The sequence below is a fragment of the Fukomys damarensis genome, unplaced genomic scaffold (genome assembly GCF_012274545.1).
Source record: "Fukomys damarensis isolate Sample0158 unplaced genomic scaffold, DMR_v1.0_HiC HiC_scaffold_15, whole genome shotgun sequence".
Taxonomy (NCBI): domain Eukaryota; kingdom Metazoa; phylum Chordata; class Mammalia; order Rodentia; family Bathyergidae; genus Fukomys; species Fukomys damarensis.
The window spans coordinates 12,044,864-12,066,529 of record NW_022900927.1 but is presented as its reverse complement, the minus strand read 5'-3'; the positions used below and the strand labels follow the sequence as shown (position 1 = coordinate 12,066,529).

The window sequence follows — 21,666 nt, the reverse complement described above, 5'->3', positions numbered from 1 at the left end:
AAGACAGTAATTACTTCGAAAAATTATATTCCAACATATTAGCAAATTTTGAAGAAACTGAAATATTCCTATACATACACAAACTACCAAAACTAATGCAAGAAGATATAAATATGCTTAACAATAACAAGCAATGAAATTGACATGGTAATAAAGACACTACCAAAAAAAAAAAAAAAAAACCCAGCACCTGATGGATTCACTGGTGATTCCACAAAACCTTTAAAAATGTTATATCACCAAAACTTCTTAAGCTCTGTTTTAAAAAATGAAAGGTATAGAGTGCTGACAAAAATCATTTATGGAAGCCAATATCATCCTGATCCCAAAACTAGATAAAGACCCAACTAAAAAAGAACATTATAGGCCAATCTCTTTAATGAACACAGATACAAAAATCCTCAACAAGATATTAGAAAATAGAATGTACTACATTATCAAAAAGGTCACATGTCATGATCAAGTAGGTTTCATTCCAGAGATGCAAGGGTGGTTTGACATATGTAAGTCAATAAATGTAATATATCACATAAACAGAAGCAAAGTAAAAAAATCATATGATCATATCAATCGATGAAGAAAAGGCTGTCAACAAAATTCAAAACCCCTTCATGATAAAAAAGTATAGAAGCACCATACCTGATTATGATAAAAGCTATATATTACAAACCAATAGCCAGCATCATACTAGAGAAAACCTAAAACCATTTCCCTTAAAATCAAGAACAAATATGTCCATGATCACCTCTGCTATTCAACATACTATTTGAAATATCAGCTAGAGCAATTAAGCAAAATAAATAAAGAACTCAAATTATTATTTGCACATGACATACTCTACATAGAAGACCCAAAGAAATCCATCAAAAAACTCTTAGAATTAAAAACTAACTTCACCAATGTAGCAGGATACAAGATCAACACACACACCAAAAAAAAAAAAAAAAAAGAACTAACAATGGGATGAGAAGAAAATTATGGAAATAATACCATTCACCATAGCTTGAAGAAAAATGAAATGCTTATGAATTAACGTAACCAAGGAAGAGAAAGACCTCTACAAAGAAAACTACAGTACTCTGAAAAAGGAGATTGAGGAGGACTCCATTTTATTTTTTAAGAAAAACACATTTTCTTTATCCAGTCTCCCAAATGATGGGCCATCCGGCTGTTTCCAAGTTTTAGCTATTACAAACTCTGCTGCTATAAATGGGGGTGCACATATATCACTGTAGTATAATTCTTTTAACTCTTTTGGGAAGACGCCCAGTAGGGAAATAGCTGGGTCAAATGGGACCTCTAATCCTGTTCTTTGCGGTATCTCCGTATTAATTTCACAGTGGTTGCACCAGTCTACACTCCCACCAGCAGTGGAGCAGGGCTCCTCTTTCCCCACAGCCCTGCCAGCATTTGTTATTGGTTGATTTCATGATAGCAGCCATTCTTTCTGGGGTGAGGAAGAATCTCGTGTTGTTTTCATTTGCATCTCTCAAATGAGCATTGATGCTGAACATTTTTTCATATGTTTGCTATTTCTACTTCTTCATCTGAGAGATGTCATTCATTTCAGATGCCCATTTTTGAATTGGGTCTTTAAATTTGGGAGGTCAGATTTTTTAAAGTTCTTTATACAGATAGTAGACTGTTGTCTGGGGAACAGCTGGTAAAAATTTCTTTCCCACATTGTGGGTTGCCTCTTCATGCTGTTGGTGGTTTTTCTTGCTGTGCAGAGGTTTTTTTAATAAGAAGAGTTCCCACTTATTCTTTGTTCTAGTTAACGTGGAACTGAGGTTTTGTTCATGAAGTCTTTTCCTACACCAATCTCTTCAAAAGTTCTACCTAACCTCTCTTCCAGCTGGTTTAGTGTTTGTTTAAATATTTAGACCTTTAATTTTTATTTTAGTTTAGTGTATGGGGAGAGATATATGTCTAGTTTTAATATTTGGTAAGTTGAAACCCATTTTTCCAGAGACATTTATTAACAGGCTATGTTTCTTCCAGTGAGGGTGTTTGGATCCTTTGTCAAAGATGAGGTAGCTGAGTAGTAGCTTTGTAGTATAGTTTCAAGTTGGGGATTATGATACCCACCCCTTGATGTTTTTGCCTAGAATTGCTTTTGCTACTCTTAGGTCTCTTATTGCTCCAAATGAATTTTTGGATTGTATTCTCAAGGTCTGTGAAGTATGCTGTTGTAATCTCAATTGGGATTGCATTGAATCAATGTAGCAGTTTGGAGGTATAGGCATTTCGTGATATCCTTTTCAATCTCTTTTTTCAGAATGCTATAGTTTTCAGAGTAGAGGTCTTTGATTTCTTTCATTAGGTTGATTCCTAGGTCTTTTATTTTTTGGATGCTGTTGTGAAGGGAGTTGTTCCTCTTTCAGTGAGTTTGTTCATGTACAGGAAAGCAATTGTTTTTTGTGTTCACCTTGTGTCCAGCTACTCTACTGAACTTGTTAAGTCTGGAAGACTTTAAGTGGAGTTCTTGGGGTCTTCATATAGAGTGTTATGTCTGCAAATAATGACTTCACTTCATCTCCTATCTTTATTCTTTTTATTTGGTTCTTTTGTCTAATTGCTGTGACTAATGTTTTCAAAACTATATGGAATAGAAGTAGTGTCGTGGACATCCTTGTCTTGTTCCTGATTTTAGTGTGATGGATTTCAGCTTTTGACCCTTTAGTATGATATTGGCTCTTGGTTTTTCACAGATGGCTTTTATCATGAATGGGTGTTCGATTTTGTCAAATGCTCTTTTTGCCTCCATTGAGAAGATCATATGGTTTTTGTCTTTGGCTCTATTAATATAGTGATGATGAAAGAGAGAAGCAGGCCCCAGGACCCAGGAAGGATCTAAAGGGGAAACTGGAGCCACAGAGAAAGTACAGACAGATCTCAATGCAGAAAAAAGAAGGGGCAAACTGCATTTTCTCCCTGGTTCCCACCTCATGGCATGAGAGAATTGAATTTATGTTTTTTGGGTTTTTGTGGGGGTTTTTGTACCAGGGATCGAACTCAGGACCTTGTGCTTGCGAGGCAGGCAGCAGCACCACGGAGCTAAATCCCCAGCAGAGAAAGATCAAACCTACAGACATAGTCAGGGTTTCTCGTGTGTGCTTCATGCTATTGTTACACTAATTACTTTAGCCAAGGTGACACAGTTGTCGTGACCAATTGATCTTTCTTGTATACCAATAACCTAGATTGTCTGGGGTTCACAAACAATACTACAGAGTTCAGTGTCAAAGAAATAGGTGCTAGGCCAAACAGGCAGCAATGCTTCATTCCTTATAAAATGAAGAGGCAAGATCTTAAGACAGACTCAAAAGCCAAAAGCCAGCTAGAAGACATCTCTGAAAAGTAGTCATTTCCTAAAGAGGTCTCAATGCTAGTAATAAAGTTTCCTACCATAATTAATTTACAAGCCTCAATGCCAAAATCAAATAAACAAAGGAAAATGAGAAAACATGGAAGCAAGATGAAATTCACAACCCCCAACTCAACCAAGGCAAATCAAGGGGTTGTTGAGATGGAAGAAATAAAAAACCTCCCAGATGAATTTTATGAAATGGTGGCAGCATAAGTAACAAACCAGATGAATAATTATCTTGAGAAAATCAAACAGAGATAAAGAGATGCTGACCATAAAGAAGTAAATTATTAGTGAATCTAGAGCAGACACTGATTTAAAAAGAGGAGCTTAGGAAAGACACAGAAACCATGAAAGCCCTACATAGAAAAAACTGGATTCCACTAAACACATTCAAATAAATTCAATTAAAACTTGTACAGAAAAATATACTCAGAAGAGTCAACCAATGTGAAGACAGAATGTCAGATCTACAAGACAGGGCTGTGGTTGGCAATAATCAAATCGAGCCTTTTTAAAATAGCAAGAAATCTTAAAAAATCAATCCAATAACTGTTAGATGATGGAGAGATTAGCATAAGAATAATTGGAATCAATGAAGAATCAGAACACAGCACAAAGGGGATAAAAAACTGTCCACAGAAGTAACAGCAGAAAACTTTCCAAGCACAGAAAAAGAACTTTGCTGTACAGATAAGTGAGGCATGTAGAACTCCAAATAGTCACAATGAGAAAAAAAAAAGGTCAAGACTCCAGACATTCAATAAAAGAACAGAGCATTAAAAGCTAGTAGAGAAAAGAAATAAATCACCTATAAAAGAAATCCCATTAGAATCACAGAGGATTTCTCAACAGAACCCCTCCAGTCAAGGAGAGCTTCAGATGTTAGAAACATTTCTTACAAACACTGAGAGGTTAGACTCTACTGCAGAATGAAGGGACTTGCTTTAGATGGGAGCTGTAGTATCAGGGCAGATGGAATCTATAACAGCAGACTCAGGAACATTGGAAGTGGTGGATTTAATGCTAGGAGCAGGCAGAAATTCTCTTGTAGTTGCTGAGAAGAAACAATGATGTCATGTGAGGAAGAGGTGCTGGTGGTTTGAGAAGAAGGTGTAGAATAGCATAGGACACAGAGTGGATTGGAGATATGGCAAAACTGCTGTAATAGTAAGAGCCACTTGAGGCTCAGTCATGAATTTAGAGTAGGACCAGTGAGCAGTTTTCTTTTTCCTCCAGCCATCTTTCACTTCATTGACGAAGATGAAGAACAGGCCCAGAGTTGGATTAAGGTTATGATTTTGCCACATTAGTATGAAAAAGAGTTGCAGGTATATGCAAGTAAAGGAGTATAATAATGGAATGGAATTTAACTTGGTGAAAAAGGGAAGAGAGAACATCAAGGCAATGTGAAGCAGTAGACTGGAATTTTCATGGAATAGAAAACCTGATGGGAGTCAGAATACTAGCAGAGGTTGTGATCAGAGATAGATACACAGAGCTAAAATTATGAAGAGATGCAGTCAGCTGTCAGGCCACGGTTAGAAGTGTGACTGTGCATTGCTGAGAAAGAGTACAGAGTTTTACGGTATTTAAAAAATCATTTATGTACTTAATGAAATTAGCTAAAATATGACAGTTGTGGATATAATGATACTGATCTAGACAATAAAATTATCTTGAAATGAGGAAGAGTGATACAATGTTTCATCTCATATCTGAACTATGCCTGCTACAGGTTTCTTCCTATCAACAGACCGAATTAGTGGGATTTTTTGCATGCTAGGCTTCTTATGCACTTTTTATGTACTGAAAGGAGTCTCAAGTCTGATCTCTCCAATCTTCATGAAAACTCCTAGTCTCTCCTGTCTTCTGATATTGTTCTCCACAAAAGTCCAGATTCCTTACTCTCCAGATAAAGCTACTCTTGGGGAATATTTACAGCCTCAGAACAGTCATGGGAGTCATTCACTGTGACATTTTGTCATAGGGTCCACCTTATGTTCACACAGGACATACATTTCTCACCAACTTCCATTTCCACTAGTCTGAAGAGGGAAAAGACACGGCACTTGTGCGGTTTGAATATTACCCAGAAATTTCATGGCTGGATTTTAGGGATGGGACTCATTTATTAAGAAGGTAATTCTGACTACATCTGCAAAACTGCTTGGAAAGGAGGAATGATGGAAACAAACTAGGTGGTGGTTGGCATAATCTAGATTAAGACAAACGTGATCTGTCTAGAGACAGTGGCTGTGCAAACAAAACAAAACATATTGTGGTTTCCAGAATTCACCATCATCTGCCTAATCTGGGGCTTTGCAGGCAGCCCTCAACCCTCTTGGTCTGGCTAACTTTTCCTTTAGATTGCAATACCTATGTTACTTCCTCTAAGGAGTATCCCCTCTGCCTCAAGCCTTAAGCTTATCTGTGTGGTTGACATTGTGTTTACCTGTATCAAAGCATATTTTGTAATTATGTGAATCCCAACAGTGGCACTCTTGACATGTTCGATTAGGTAATCCTTTGCTGAGGGGGACTAACCTCTGACAAGATGTTCAAAGGCACTCCTGGCCTCTACCACTACATGCCTCTTCCCTATCCTACACTCCATTCTCCCAACTAGGTTAATCACATCTTCAGACATAACTGCTAAATGTGCCCTGGGCTAAGATCCACTAGTTTGGAATGTACAGTCAGCACTCTGTTCCTGTGTGTTTCTCTTCCATGGATTTACCCAACCACAGAACAAAAATACTTGGAAAAAAAATTGCATCTGTACTGATCATGTAGATTTTTTTTTAGATAGCCTTTACATTGCATTAGGTACTATAAACGACCTAGAGATGATTTAAATTGTATGGGAGAATGTACATTATATGACAATGCCATGCCATTTTATATAAGCTGAGCATCCACAAATTTTGGTAAACAGGGGGGTCATGGAACCTGTACCTCTTCTATACCAAGGGATAACTATACCATCATTTACCTAACCATTTCCCTACCACTAGGTGTTCAGGTAGTTCCATTATTTATTATAAATACTTGAGGGTAATGTTTTTGTATGAATCAATGATTTCAAAATATAGACTAACAAAAACAAATGGACTGAGGGTATGTGATTCATACCACCTTATACTCCCATATGTAGTTTCTGCATAGTAGATTCATTACATTAATAGTATTGAGCTTCCTGTAAAAACAAAAACAAAAATATTCACTGCAAGTTTTACAAACTGACCCTCTGGTTTAATTTGAATTTCTTTCACTAGTATTGAAGGTGGACATTTCTAAAAGAACTTTACTTAGTGCCTTTATTAAAAAATTATCTGGTATTCAAACACTTTTCCAAATTTCTCCGCAAATTTTAACAATTAAAATTCCTTTGGGCCAGGGATTTAGCTCAGTGGCACTGTACCTGCTTCACAGGCACAAGGTCCTGAGTTCAATCCCTGGTACCAAAAATTCATTCAACAAACTTTTGTATCTATCACAGTCACTGTACTAGATCACAGGTACAAAGATACTACTGTACACACAGAAATGATTTCTGTCCTTAGAGTTTACATTAGAATGCATTCATGCAACTAAGGATGGACGTGCACTGTTGAATATGGCAGCTACAAATCACAAGTGGTTACTGGGTGCTGGAAACAGTACAAGTTTGAATCGAGATGCTGTACATGATATAAGAGTGTTGATCTAATAGTAAAATGTACAAAACTGAAAACTATTAGATCATAATTAACATTAGAGACTTGTAAAAGCAAAAACTAGTCCCTAGAACAGAAAGGGCGCTCTTCTCTGAAATTTGGTTCCTCTTAAAACCAGAGTAAACACTTCAGTCAGTAAAATAGGAATGGTCTGGGTCTACCCATTAGCCTCCACCACCATTTGCCTTGTCTAGAACCCTAATGCTGCTCCCTTTCCTATGAGCAGCCATTCCTCCAAGGAGGCCACTTTCAACTCCAGGGGCAAATCTCCATGATCTGAACCAATGGGAGAGCTTTATTCCTTCACAAACTGATTTAGAAATAGTTACTGATATAATTACAAGGACAAAACTTTCCTCTTATTAAAAAAAAAAAAAAAAAAAGACAGGGCCGGGGATTTAGCTCAGTGGCACCGTGCCCACCACAAATGCACAAGGTCCTGAGTTTGAGTCCCAGTACCGGGGGGAGGGGGAAGTGACATATATCTAACCTCTGGTTATCTGCCACCTGGGATGTCTGCTGTCACGCTGGAGCCACAAGAGGAGAGTTCACAGAGCAAGAATGGCAATGGAGAGAGAGATAAGACAGTTGAGACAGGGTCTCACTATGTAGCCCACGCTGGCCTCAAACACACAGCAATCCTTCTGCCTCAGCCTCCCAAACTCTAGGATTACAGGTGTGCACCAGTTCCAACCTGGATGGTATCGAGGTTCTTGATGACATTATTCAGCCCACTGAACTAGCCAATCCAGGAAATGGCTTCTGCTTAGCCACCCTGTTATCAAACCATTCCAACCTAAAAACTATTAAAACTGTTCTTTGTGTTGTGGTGCTGGGGACTGGGTCCCTGCAACTGTTTTTGACTGTAAAAATAATTCAGATCCAACACTGGAGAAAATTAAACATTTATTGAGTACATGTTTATTTGGTAACAACAGTTTCTCAATAAAAAGATGAGCTGAATTCCTCCAAAACAGAACAAAGCAATTTCCCGTCATTTCCAGGTTAGACTCAAATCTATTATTTTATGCTTTTTAATATCTTTCAAAATACACAACATATCTGGAGGAAGATATTCACAATATTCTAAAACCAAAATATTTTAAAATAAAAAGTAGTTTAAACAATAATTTCTAAGGGCTGGGGATTTAGCTCAGCGGTTCGGTGGCCTGCCTTGCAAGCACAAGGACCCGAGTTCAATTGAAAAAAAAAAAAAAAAAAAAGAATGAACACAAATTTCTAAATATCACAATATAACATGATACATTCCTCCAGCTTTTAAAACTACTACTGCTACTTAAAATATTAGTATATTATGTAAAATACTTGGAAAAAATGAAATACCGTCTACCTTTTCCAGTTTCTGATTTCAGGAACAGGTGCAGTTTCTGCATTCCACCATCTTCTTAACAGATCTTGTGTTATAGCATCCATCAGAAACCACTGGTCAGCTCTCAAACACTGAAGGCACTGCATGTTAAATATGCATGCTCTGCTACATTTGCAATGGATGAAGTATTCAAAACAATACTACAAACCTTGGATTATTTTTGCACAAAATGATAACACTCCAATATTCCCTTTAGAAACTTTATACAAAGGTTGAAAACACATGTTGCCCACCATGGACAGTCATTTACTTTTTAAATGGAACATATATGCGATTGCATTTTCTTCACTGATTTTTTTTTTGCGGAGGGGTACTGGGGATCAAACTCAGGACCTTACAATTGCAAGGCAGACGGTGGAACCACTGAGCTAAATCTCCAGCCCTCTTCACCAATTTTTTAAAGGGTTTGCAATCATGCTCTACATATGAATGAATGTGTTCCCATATTCCAACTACATAAACAATATAATCAAAGGCTCCACATTGGTTCTCAGATCTGTTATTAAAATCTCTGACTTCAAATAGTCCAAATACCAATTCACAGTACTAGTGGTGAGAAAAATTATTGGTAAAAGCTCTTATTTGAAAATTCTAAGGAGATAATCCCATTAGATATTTGGAGTTACTAGTAGAGACAAGGTGACAATTTAAACTTTCCAAAGTCTAACACTGATTTGTAATCAATTTTAAATTATTCAGACTAGTATGTCATTCTGCAATTGCTAGATATTTGTTACGCATGTTTTGGGTTTTTTTTTTCTTGGTACTGGGGATCAAACTCTGGTCCTTGTGCTTGCAAGGCAGGTGGCAGAACCACTGAGCTAAATCCCCAGCCCCCGCTAGATATTTGAATAACATCATATCACTTTTAGTTTTTTTCTTCATTCTTACACCCCTTTTAGACTTGTACGTTACGTTTATATAACCTTAGTTTTTGAAATTCAATTTATGTTCAATGAGTTAAGAAATAACAAACATCAAAACAGTTTAGCCAGACTTTACTAGGCAAAAAGAGTTTGCTTTGGCAATGTATGAAATATAACCATTACAGTAAAAAAATTTATTAAATATTAAAATATAAGGCAATTATTAAAGATATTTGACATTGCATTTAATAAATGGGTAACTGGCCCCATGCCTGACATATTGCACCCCACCATTTCTTCTCTACTTACTCTAAGGAACCAAAAAAGTTATCTTAAAACAATAGAGCAGTGGTCTTTCTAAAAACATCTGATTCCAATTGTAACTACAGTATTATTCTGAAAAAGATAATGAGTATTTTTAAATTTTTTCCTATTTTATGTCTCTACCGTTCCTGTTTTCTTGACTCATTGGTAACAGTTACTGAAAGCATCCTCCTGAAAAACAGATGTAATTTAAGGATTAACCTACCATTTAAGGCAGGGCAGTGATTCTCAAGCCTCCTGGGAAAACTGCTACAAGAGATGCCTGGGTCCCTTTCAGACCTAACAAAGCAGTGCCTTCAGGCCTTCCTTCCCTGAATACATGGCTAGTCTCACATAACCCAACGTTAGGTTTGGCTAAAGCATAAAGTTGAAATGGAAGACATTTGTTTCCACCACTCCTAGCTCACAAACTGGGATCCAATAAAAAGACAAAATGTTGGATCGTTATTCCTAAAAAAAAATGAGTGACATGATCAGGAAATATCTCTAGTCCCAATACATCAAACACAGCTGCCTGCCGCTGTCCCGTTCCACAGAAGCCAGCACCATTCCTGACCTTCAGTGATGGAGGACAGCAGGCAGTAACCTAGTGCAGGGACTACACCTCCAGAAGAAGCTATCTCCACAACCTTTCTCTCCATCTCCACTTCTCCTTCTCCCATCTTCAGCTCATCTTCTCTTACTGTCTTTTGCATCCTCACTTTAATCCTCCTCTCTTTCCTCTCTCCTTTCTTCCCTGTTCTTTTTCATTATTCATTCACATCATTCTTTTCTTCTCAACATTCTCTTCTCTAACGATTCTTTCTTTCACAATACAAGCAAATTCATACTGCAGATGTATGTCAGAAAGCCTAAGGAGATGGTGTAACATCGTGTGGCTTCATAAACCACGCATGATATATTCAAGTCTATTACCTCTTCTGAGTCTCGTCTTCTTGTGAGGTTTGAAAGGCAGGTTAATTGTACTTAAAAGCTAAGGCACAGAGAAGGCTAAAAGACAGGCCTGAGGTCCTAACCAGATCTATTCACAATCTGGTCTTCTCATTACACTAATACCATCTGACTGAGGTAAGACGAGAGAGCAGTGTATAAGCAGTAATGATATTTCAGGCTCTGAAGTGTCCAAAGAGAGCTTGGTTACCTTATACGGGAAGAATCACTCTTCATGAGGACTAGAACAGTATGGGTATTCTTAAAATGTGAATCACAAAATATATTTCTAGAGGTTTTCCAAGTTCATTTAAAATGGCTACAAATACAAAGTATGAGTACATTTTAAAGTCTTTCCACTTTGGTAATACTGTAGCCAGAGATAATTCTGAAGCCAGAATTGTTCTAACACAGCCTCAAAAAATATATAATTTATACAAACTGCATAGATACATTATGTTTTACAAAAAACTACTTATACTAAAAACATACATGTTCTGCAAGTTGTCTGTCTATAATTAAACTTCACTGAGAACTGTATTTCTTGAAAATTCTCAAAAAAAATTACTTTGTCTAAAGATAAAATTCATTTTCAAACTACTATCAACACTTCTGAGATATCATTAATTTTAGGTAAAAAAAAAAAAAAAGTATACATTTATGGTAAAATAGTCAATTAAGTCAGGTCTAAGAGGCAAGAAAAAGGGCCTCTGACCAAGCCACAAAGCTGACTGTGGGACAGTACATAAGCCACAACACAAGTGAGCCATGGACATATCCGGCTCACTGAGCTACACCAGACTCTTCGCTGTCTCGATGAGTCGCAGCAGAGCCCGTGAGTCTCCACTCACTGAGAAAACTAAATCTACAGAAATCACAAATATAAATTCGTATCTTATCAATAACCCAAACTGGTTCCTCTAATTTTAAAATCACATTTATAATTTACCAACTGTGACAAGAATTGTGGCAACCTAACTTTAAAAGTGGGCAAAATAACTTGTTCCCAAACTAGGGGGCATCAAACTCACCTGAAGTGCTTATTAAAAGCAAGATATAACATATTTGCATCCTAGTTCTAACAAACCAAATGAACAATGGCACTTTTTATACAATCAGCAAAACATGCTTAAGGATTGGACAGTAGATGAAACCAAACGGCTGTCACTCCTTTTACATATGATGTGTTTGTAATTTCCAAAATGTTCATAAGCAGTGACAAAAATGGTATCTGCGATTTCCTTAAGGTATTTCAGCAAGCCAGGCATGACGGCACATGCCTGTAATCCCAGCACTTTGGGAGGTTTAGGCAGGAAGGAGGACTTCAAGTTTAGCCCAACCTAGGCAACTTAGTAACACTTAGAGACACCCTGTCTCAAAATATAAAATACAAAATGTAGCTCAGATGTAGCTCAGTATGAAGGTCTGGGTTCAAGCCCCGGTTAAAAAACACACACGTGCACACATGCATACACATACACACAATCAGCAAAGAAAAAAAGAGTAAGTGAAGCAAATATTGACATATTAGATCATGAGATCTAGATGATGAGTACCATTGTACTATGCACTCTACTTCTGTGTAATCTTTAAATCTTTTAATTAAAAAGACTTTGCAGACTCCATCCTAGATATAGGATATTAATCTCCAAATGGTGAAGGTTCAGAACATCTGGGATTTTGTTGGTTTTTTTGTTTTTGTTTTTGTTTTGTTTTTTGAGACAGGGTCTCACTATGTAGTTGAGACTGACCTAAAACTCACTATATAGCCCAGGCTGGTCTTGAACTCACAGCAATCCTCCTGCCTCAGCCTCCCAAGTGCTGGGATTACAGGCGTGCACCACCACACCCAGCTCAGAACATCTGTTTTTAACAAGCTCCCTCTCTCTGGAGTCAGACAGCAATGGTCTCATTTGTGGACCATTAGAAATATATATACATCAGCCAAAGCTTGAAATTTTAGGATACTCACTTCCTCTTCAGCAAGATCAATTTTAACACAGTTCTCACACTCTGTAAAGGAACTAAAGCTCTTGCTCTCTCAACCAATCAGTTATAAGAGTGCAAGGCTGGTTATCAACCTCTCTTTTTTGGGAAGTCTTGTGAGGAGTGGAGTCAACTTTTAATTTGCTTTTTCTAACATTTCTCTCTCAGTCTATCCCTGACTAAACTACAGAAGACAGGAGACAACAGTACCAATCACTTAATTTCTGCATATCCAGGGCTACACAGAAGACACTGTATCTTTTCAAGACAGAATGCCACAATTTTCACAAGTGATTTTTTTCCTTCATGATGTGCCCTTCTCTATTTAAGCATTAAAATATCAGACAGAAAAAAGAAGATAACCAAATAGCACAGAGCAAAATGAGATATGTACTCCAGTATAATACTCAGATCTATAATTATGTAGATAGCAGGTCAAGAATGGCAAGAGAAGTAATACTTTTCTCATCTTCAAGATTAAAAAGCTAACTGTCTTTAGCACTGTTCAAAAAAAAAAGGAATCAACCAATCAAAACTACCTTTCTATAGATTAACCTGTTAATCCAAATCATCCATCAAAGTTGTTCAACTTACTTAAATTGAATCTATAAATTTGCTTCTTCAAAAAATATCCTATAACGCCATTTGAGGTAGAATAGTTTAAATGGACTATTTTTTCTTATTGTGTGGTAACTAAAATGACTACTCACAGGAAGTATACAGCTTATGTATTTTGGTCCGCTGCATTTCCGACCATCACATTAACATTACTATTAAGGTTCTCACTTTATTATCACCATAATATATCTTACTTCCAGAATGCCCAGTAAAGCTGCAAATTTTCACATAAAGTGATATAAAAATTCTAGATAATTTATAACTGAGATTTGGTAAAACAGTTTAATGCACACAAAATGAAAACAGTACATTTCTCTTTGTCTCTCACCTCTACATACACACACGCGCACACACGCGCGCACACCATGCACACGAAATCCTCAACATTTTCACTATTTTTACTCTTTCTCATACAACTCAGTTTTTAACGTGCAGCTTAGAGTCTAAAAACATGATTGTCACAAAAAATATTGTAGAATAGAGATGAAATGCATAAAGGTACACATAGATTGTCAATGATTACATTGGTCATATCACATTTCTTGAGAAACCTTTTCTGTTCCTGTAAACAACTTGTTTCTCACGTGTATAAAGTGAGGTTAGTGCTGACATAAATTATTGCTATACTCACAGTTTGTGTCTCCACTGTGTAAGAGGAACCCTTTTTCCCACACACCCTATATCTTACTCCAGAGTAAAAGCTAGCAGGGTTCTGCAGTCTACAAGCTTGGAATAACCCTTGCAGCAATAATGGAATGTTAACAAGTAATGTGTTACAAAACATCAGAGATCAAAAATGTCTTCTTGTTGGAGCCCAGGATTTTAACTCGTTCTTCATCACATGAATATACTGCTTTTATAACTTCTTCGGGGGAAAAAATATTCTGGAGATGAGTAATTTCTCCCCAAATACTTCATGGAAGATGATTCCCTCACATATATCCTCTGATATTTTGTTGTTTTTGTCCATTTACTTTAGCAGTCACAAGAATCACCTTTCCTTTGGTGGTCTGTCATAACGGTCTCTTATGCTTTTTGTTAGTTGCTTGATAAATATTTTGTAAATTTTTCCACAGTATGTGTGCACTGTCTTTTGTAGTTCCAGTTCTAAAGGCTTTAACAAGGAATGGACATTGTCATCTTCAAAAGAACACTGGAAAAAGAAAAAAAAAGCAAAAATACATACAAAAGTTTTATTACTTTCCCAACAGCTTCTCCAGTTTAATATTAACCTCCATTTAGTATCTCACAAAAAGTGTATGTTCAATATTTTCAAGGAATCATACAGAACTATTAGAGAAGGGAGAGAGAGATGGCAATTCTCTGAAGGAATCAGGGAAAGCTATTCAGAGAGGGGTTATAGAAGTAGGGCATTCTAAATTAAGGGAAAAACACACTCAAGGACAGAGAAGATCCAGAGATACTGGTGTAAAATGTTCATACATTCTGAAGCTATCTGGGAGAAACTATGAAAGTTGAATTTCTTTTTTAAAAAGGGGAGGGGGCTAACCAGGCATGGTGGCACATGCCTATAGTCCCAACTACTCAGAAACCTGAGGCAAGAAGATTGAAAGTTTTAGGTCATCCTGGGCAACTTGGTGCCAAACAAAGACAAACAATCAGAACGTTCCTGTGCATCAAATTCCCACTCCCACCTTCCTAAAATGTCTCAGTAACAGTGGTGAGGCTAGATTAGAAAGGGATGAGATGGGAGGCCTGGAGGGGAAGAATGCATTACAACAATACAGCTCTGCATTTCCCGAAGAGCTGTATTTGCACAGAGGGCTCCCAAAGATAAAGATATTTGAGAACTGCTTTTTGCACTCTTTATTCTGGCACATGAAAAGGTCTAAAACGTAAACCAGGAAATACATCAATTGAATGATAACTAGCCCATTACTTACAAAATATATTTTTGACTAGCTTCTTTGTTTGTTTTACTGTAAAATATATAAATATCCTAGGAAATATATTTGGGAGCATTGTAGTTAAGTGGAAATAATTTGTGATCTTATTATTTTCAAACAGATTTATTTTTGATTTAGTATTTTCAATTAGGTATATTTTCAATTAGAAAGATTGATGGGTATTGAAAATAAAATGCAAGGAAATTCAGAACTTGAAACCTGAGAGGTGGAAATAACTTGAGATTATCCCTGAAGCTCACTAGCACTGAGGGAGAAGAAATAAATACTCCACCCTAAGCACAGTCTGGAAAAAGCCACCATGTACCAAGAAATAGGTCTGTATTTTTAACATGTACTTATCAGTGAGGAAATCCAAAGAGATCCTAAATATTGGTACCTCTCAAGCAGGAAAAGTGAACCTAAGTACAGGAAACTATTACTCTGAAAGATTTTTAAAAATCAATCACATATATTGAATAGAAACATTTAAAATGGTTTTGAAGGCAGAAATAAAAAGGAATGAGCTTAGCTAGAACAATGTAATGAAAATGTGAAAGAGGAAGAAAGGGGCTAAAGGTGTAGGCAAAGTGGGAAGGGTAGGGGAAAGCTAATAAGGGAAAAGAAAAAAGTATGAGAAAATGAAAAAATGGAAATGAAGTGTTTGTAAAGGAGGAGGGGAAGAGGGGTGAAAGGATGGCAGGGACAAGGAGAAAAAATGAGAACCAAGACCTTTCATGTAAAGGTACAAGATCCCAATAATGAATGTAACTGTACTGTATGCCTAAAATGTACCAATAAATTCAATGAGGAAAAAATAAATAAATAATTTTAAAAATAAAAATTTTAAAAAAGAAAAGAAAGCAGCACCAAGAGCTGGATGTCATTTTAAGAAGGTACAGGTATTAACGTGTTTAAAGTTCAAAATAATTTTATGAAATCTATTATCATTCTCACTTTTCACTGAAGCGACAAAGGCAAGGAGCGAGCATTTTCCCACTGTCATAAACTTAGGTAAGTATATAAAGCCATAATTCTTCCCCAATAGCCTAGCTCCAAAAGTCTAGGCCAATGGTGTAAACCTAGGGCACATGCACCACAGCTGGCTGTTATCACTGAAAGCTCTAAAACGTTCACCATCACGAGTCTAGGCACTTCAGCACATCACAGAAATACTGCTCCAAATAAGTAAACAAAACCATGCTTTCACCCTTAAGCAGCTTAAAGGATGAAGCTGAATGTGCAGTGTAAGACTGAAAAAGTGCTGTGCTGTGTAAGATACGGACAAGTTTGTGTGGGGTTACAAGCGGCTTCTGGGTTAAAGAAAGTAAACTTCATCAAGCAATATTGTTAAGTAACATTTCAGTGTGTGTAAAAAAAAAAAAAAAAAACACACTCAAATGACAGATTGGGAGGAATACAACAATGGGAAGATCACATTTTGGTCAGGTTATTTATTTGTGTGTACCAGACCTTGTGCTTGCAAGGCAGGCAGAGGCACCACTGAGCTAAATCCCCGGCCAGTTTTTTGTTTTTACTATATAATATTAACAATAAAATAAAGACATAGTAAATGCATTTAAGAATTAGGGGAAGACTGCTGATTCCCAGAACTATGCAATACTTAAGAATAAATTCATTTTCATGTGACTTACATCCCAGTGTTTGTGGCTTTTTTCCCCCTTCACTGAGAAAAAAAGCCTTTTGATAAGTATTTTCTGAAATAAGAACTATATGACACAGCAATCTGACTCTAAGGGAAAAGATAAATTACCATAGCCACCTACATCATCAACAGTCTAAAGACACTACATTCTGACCTTCAGTCCATGCCACACCTCCAGGGTTGTACAGATAACTTACATCTCAAGGTAGCTTTCCAGAAGGCCACACATGCCTTACATCCCTGCAGGACTCTTGCTATGCTGCTCTGTGCTTCACTCATCCTCACCATTGCTTCCAGGCCTGTACTCATCATCCTTCTGGCTAAAGTCAAATGTCAGCTCCTCTCAGAAACCTTTCCCAACATGGCCCTTCCTTTCCCTAGCACATTACCCAGAATACAATTTATCAGGAAAGCCAGGCTTTACATATTAAAGCATCAGCTGAAAGGCGGGAAATACACACCATGAGGCTATGATGATCACAATGAGGCAGTGTGAGGCATTTTCAAAGAACAGAATGCACAGGTGGGCACAGCAGCACACACCTGTAAAGACCACCTACTCAGGAGTCTGAGGTAAGATAGTGGCCTGGGCAACTTAGTAAGACCCTATCTCAAAATTTAAAAAAGGGGCTGGAGATGTACCTCAGTGAGGAACACTTGTCTAGCATGCATGAGAACCACAAAAATTAACAAAAAGCAGAACATACATGAAAAGGATGACAGAGTGGCAATTCAATCCAATAAATCCTGAGTGTCAACTATACACAAGGAGGTACTGTGGTAGAGAAGGCACTCAAGATCATTGCAGAGAGATAGTTATGCAAATATAAGCAGGTGCATAGTAAATCAAAGTTAATGCAGAAACACCAAGGAAATACAGTAATTCAGAATGAAATACATGAAGCAGAAAATACCTTGGAGCCATAAAATGTTTTGTTCCCAAAATGACGTTCCAATTTTTAAGTTTAGTAGTTTTATTCACCCAACAACTAATATTTAACAAACATGTATGGACTGTAAAAACTGATTTATTGGCAGACACAGCTATGTATTTAATTTTAAAGATGGTTACATCCTTTATAATTAATATTGTTTGCTGGATCCTGTGGCTGTAACTAAGCTTCCATCTGAAACTTGCATACACACCCTTGTCTAAATGCAATTCTTTAAAAAATTACACTTCTCACTTAATTATAGATAAGGGAAGATAAAAACACAAATCAACAGCACCATAAAAGGCTGATTAAATTCATTAAGTTGAAAAATGTATCAATATAAGCTGTAGTTAACATAGACCCAAAACAAACAAAAAAAATCAGTGTTTGAAATCATTCTTAAAATAAGATCTATTTTTGTAAAGTCAAGTGTAATTAATCAACTTAAAGCTATTACTCAATTTAAAAGCTATATATTTAAAGTTACAGGAAAATATAAAACTAGAGAGATTTAATTCTTTAATAAGATTCTTTTTAAATGTTCAAAGGAAACAAAGGAATCACATTTTTATAGGAATGCATTTCTTTTCTATCTTGCAAAGTCTCAGAACCCCAAAAGTACTTTTCTTCATTTTTACCACCTTCTGACAACCCATAATAAAGCATTATTAAAATATATTAATTTCTGAAAGCACACAAGCCAGCTACATTAAAATGAAAATCAACACTAAATGTTATAATTCTTCAGTGTGTATAGTCATATCATGATTATTTAGTAACTTTATCTGTCAAGTTTATAGGACAAGAAACTTAGCAAATAATATATAAAAACTGCAGGCCAGGGATTTAGCTCAGTGGCACTACATCTGCCTTGCAAGCGCAAGGTTCTAAGTTTGATCCGCAGTACCAAAAACAAACTTGCAGCTACAGATCTATTACCAATCGATCCACCAAGTTTGATATAAAATGATTTCCAGGAGAAAACTCCACTTCCTTATGATGGTGGATCAGCACACCAATACCACACACTATCTCCACATTTCACCTTCATCCAAGCCACTGCACACCTTCATCCACCCAACAACTCAATGCCTGACCTTTCCAGGGACCTATCCACAGCCTGAACAGTGTTCTCAGACAGTTAGTTATCAGAGCCCACTCATCTGGCAAACTCTTACTCATTCTTCAGGGCCCATTTCAAATAACTCTTCTTCTATAACGAAACTACTAAACTCTCAGTTCTAGTAAAGTCTCTGCCACAACAGATTATAGTCAAGTGTTTTTATTCTTATTTATCAATAAAGCTATACTAGACCACAGGTTTTAAGTCACTAGCAAATAGTAAGAACTTGGCAAATAGGAATCATCAGCTCTTCTTCAGACTTCCACACTTAGGCCAAACTAACACAATTATATTTATTAATTTTTTTTCCACATCCACTGAAATTAAGCATAGTCTAGCAGAACAGATAGCACGCTTGTGTGAGTTAAATGCTCATATGTACTTCTCCCTAGGTTAGCAGTGAACCACCTAACATGGAAAGTAATGTAGCTCATCGCTGGAGCATAAATCCAAAGCTCCATAAAATCCACTACAAGATCTTGCAGCCTAAGATAGCCACAGAGGCCTAATTCATGCATGCACCTAACGTATGTAAAGTATAATCATCTCTATCAATCCACCTTAATTACCCAAAACAAGAATGGACAGACAAGAAGAAAAGAGAAGAGAATCAATATCTGGGGTGATAGTAGTAGGGTAGAGACAAAGTGCCAAGCTCACTTCCTAAGACCCCATCCTCCAAAAAGCCCACTCAAGGGCACCACAATCCCTTATGAAGGTGGAGTGCCCATGACGATGATTACGTCTCAGGCCCCACTACCTCTTAATATCATTATACTGAAAATTAAATTTCAGCATCAGTGTTACAGTTTGAATCAAAAATGACCCACTAAGTCCCCTGTGTTTGGAAGATGTCTAGATCATGGGGGCACTATAATCACCTGTGGATTAGTCAGCCAATGAGTTCATAGCTAACTTGCTGTTAGGAGGCGGGGCCTGCTTAGAGGCAGGTCACTGGGGGTGTGACTTGTCTTCCCTTCTCTCTCTGCTTCCTGGATGGCATAGGCTGAGCAACTTTTCTTCTGTGAGGGCCCTCTGCCATCTTGTTTCTGCCAGCCAACCAGAGTCAAAATAAGGCTCACCACTTTTAACCTGTGAGTGTCGGGTATTTTGTTCCAAAGACAAAAAAGTAACTAATACAATGATTTCTGGCTCGGACATTCGACCCACAGCAACCAACAAAATGTTGGCAGTACCTGGGTTCATGTATGATACTAATATGGCCCCAGTAAAATTATCACTGAGCTTTTCTTATATCAGTGTGGGAAAGTGAATATGCAATCGCTAGGGAAACACTAAAAAGTTCAGGCTGCAAAGAGGGAATAACCCTATCAGACACTGAAATACATCATAAAGCCATCATAACTTAAATAGTATTAATGCACAAAACAACAAGATAGAAAATCAGGAAATTACAAATGGAATTTCAGTAGACAACAAAGTCAGTATCTCAACACTTAAGGTTGACAGCAAACTTTAAATAAATGGTGTTGAAAAGGTGTAGGGGAAGCGGAAAGGTAGGGGAAAGGAAATAAGGGAAAAGAAAAAAATATGAGAAAATAGAAAAAAATAAATAAATGGTGTCGAGACCATGGCAGAGCTATTTGAAAAAAGGATCAAATGATATCCATTCCTCTTCCAAAATAAAAGAAAATGTAAATATAATAAATGAAATAACAGTGAAACCTCAAGTTATGATGGGCCTGGCATCCGAACACCTCAGGTTAAGATTCATTTGCCTCTTGTTATCTATAGTGTGTATGCAAATAAACGTCCAGATCTCAGCTACACTGACTTAAGTTACAACAATCCCTCAGTAATCGATCAAGTTGATAAGCCAAGGGTCCACTGTAGTATATGGGTGCTTTCTCCTGTAAGTGGTTCTATAACCTGTTAGCAGTAAGTCTAATTATGACATTGTCTTAAAAAAAAAAGTTGATAAACAATTGCATGAAATTTTTTAAATAAACAGAACACATAAAATTCCTTAAAGTCAAACTGGAGAAAAAAAACAGTAATGTATCACTGACAAAAAAACTAATATTCCCTATAAAGAATGTGCTTATAAAGAAATTTTTTAAATTAAGAGAGGCAAAACACTCTCATTGTAATAACTGTAAAATTCTTTAAACATGCCAAAAATCAATGGATCATATAGATAAAAGGAGACAACTCTGAAGGTATAAATTGTGCTTCAATAACATTATTTTTAAAAACCTATAGAAGAATAGATGAAAGACTTAAAAGAAAACGTATTCCCCAAAAAGATACAAGGTTCTTGCTGGGCATGGTGGCACACTTGTAATCCTAACAAGCCTTTGCTGGGACAAGAGGATTGTGAATGCAAGGCCAGTCTAGGCTATATGGCAAGCCCAAGACCACTTGAACTACATACAAGACTCTATCTCAAGAACAACTACAACAAAAAGTTCTTAAAAATATAAAATAATCAACCTCACAATAAAATAAATACAAATTAAAACTACACTAAGGCTCCATTTCTCATTTGTCATCAGAATGACAAAATCTCAAAGGCTTAATACATTCTGTTAATAAGGATATAGATAACAGGCTACATCATAAACTGCTGACAAGAATGAAAACAAACCCTATTTTAGCAAAATAAGCAATATCTTCAATACAATAATCCCACTTCCAGGGATTTCACCTGCCCAAAATACAAATGTACATATGGCAAAGCTATGTGATGCTCCACTATTCATAATTCAAACTACTGGAGGGCTGGGGATTTAGCTCAGTGGTTTTGCCGCCTGTCTCACAAGCTCAAGATCCTGAGTTTGATCCCCAGTACCAAAAAAAGAAAAGAAAAGAAAT

At 36.8% G+C, this 21,666-nt stretch overlaps 1 protein-coding gene across 1 annotated transcript in view; it reads right to left on the bottom strand.

The window, feature by feature from the left end:
- Positions 1 to 12,392: 12,392 nt before the first annotated feature.
- Gxylt1 (glucoside xylosyltransferase 1) overlaps positions 12,393 to 21,666 on the bottom strand; it is a 44,315-nt gene continuing 35,041 nt past the window's right edge. Inside the window, exon 9 of the mRNA XM_010640947.3 lies at positions 12,393 to 14,356. Within this exon, the coding sequence (XP_010639249.1) occupies positions 14,195 to 14,356 (162 nt within the window). The 3' untranslated portion in view covers positions 12,393 to 14,194. The remainder of the gene's footprint in view (positions 14,357 to 21,666) is intronic.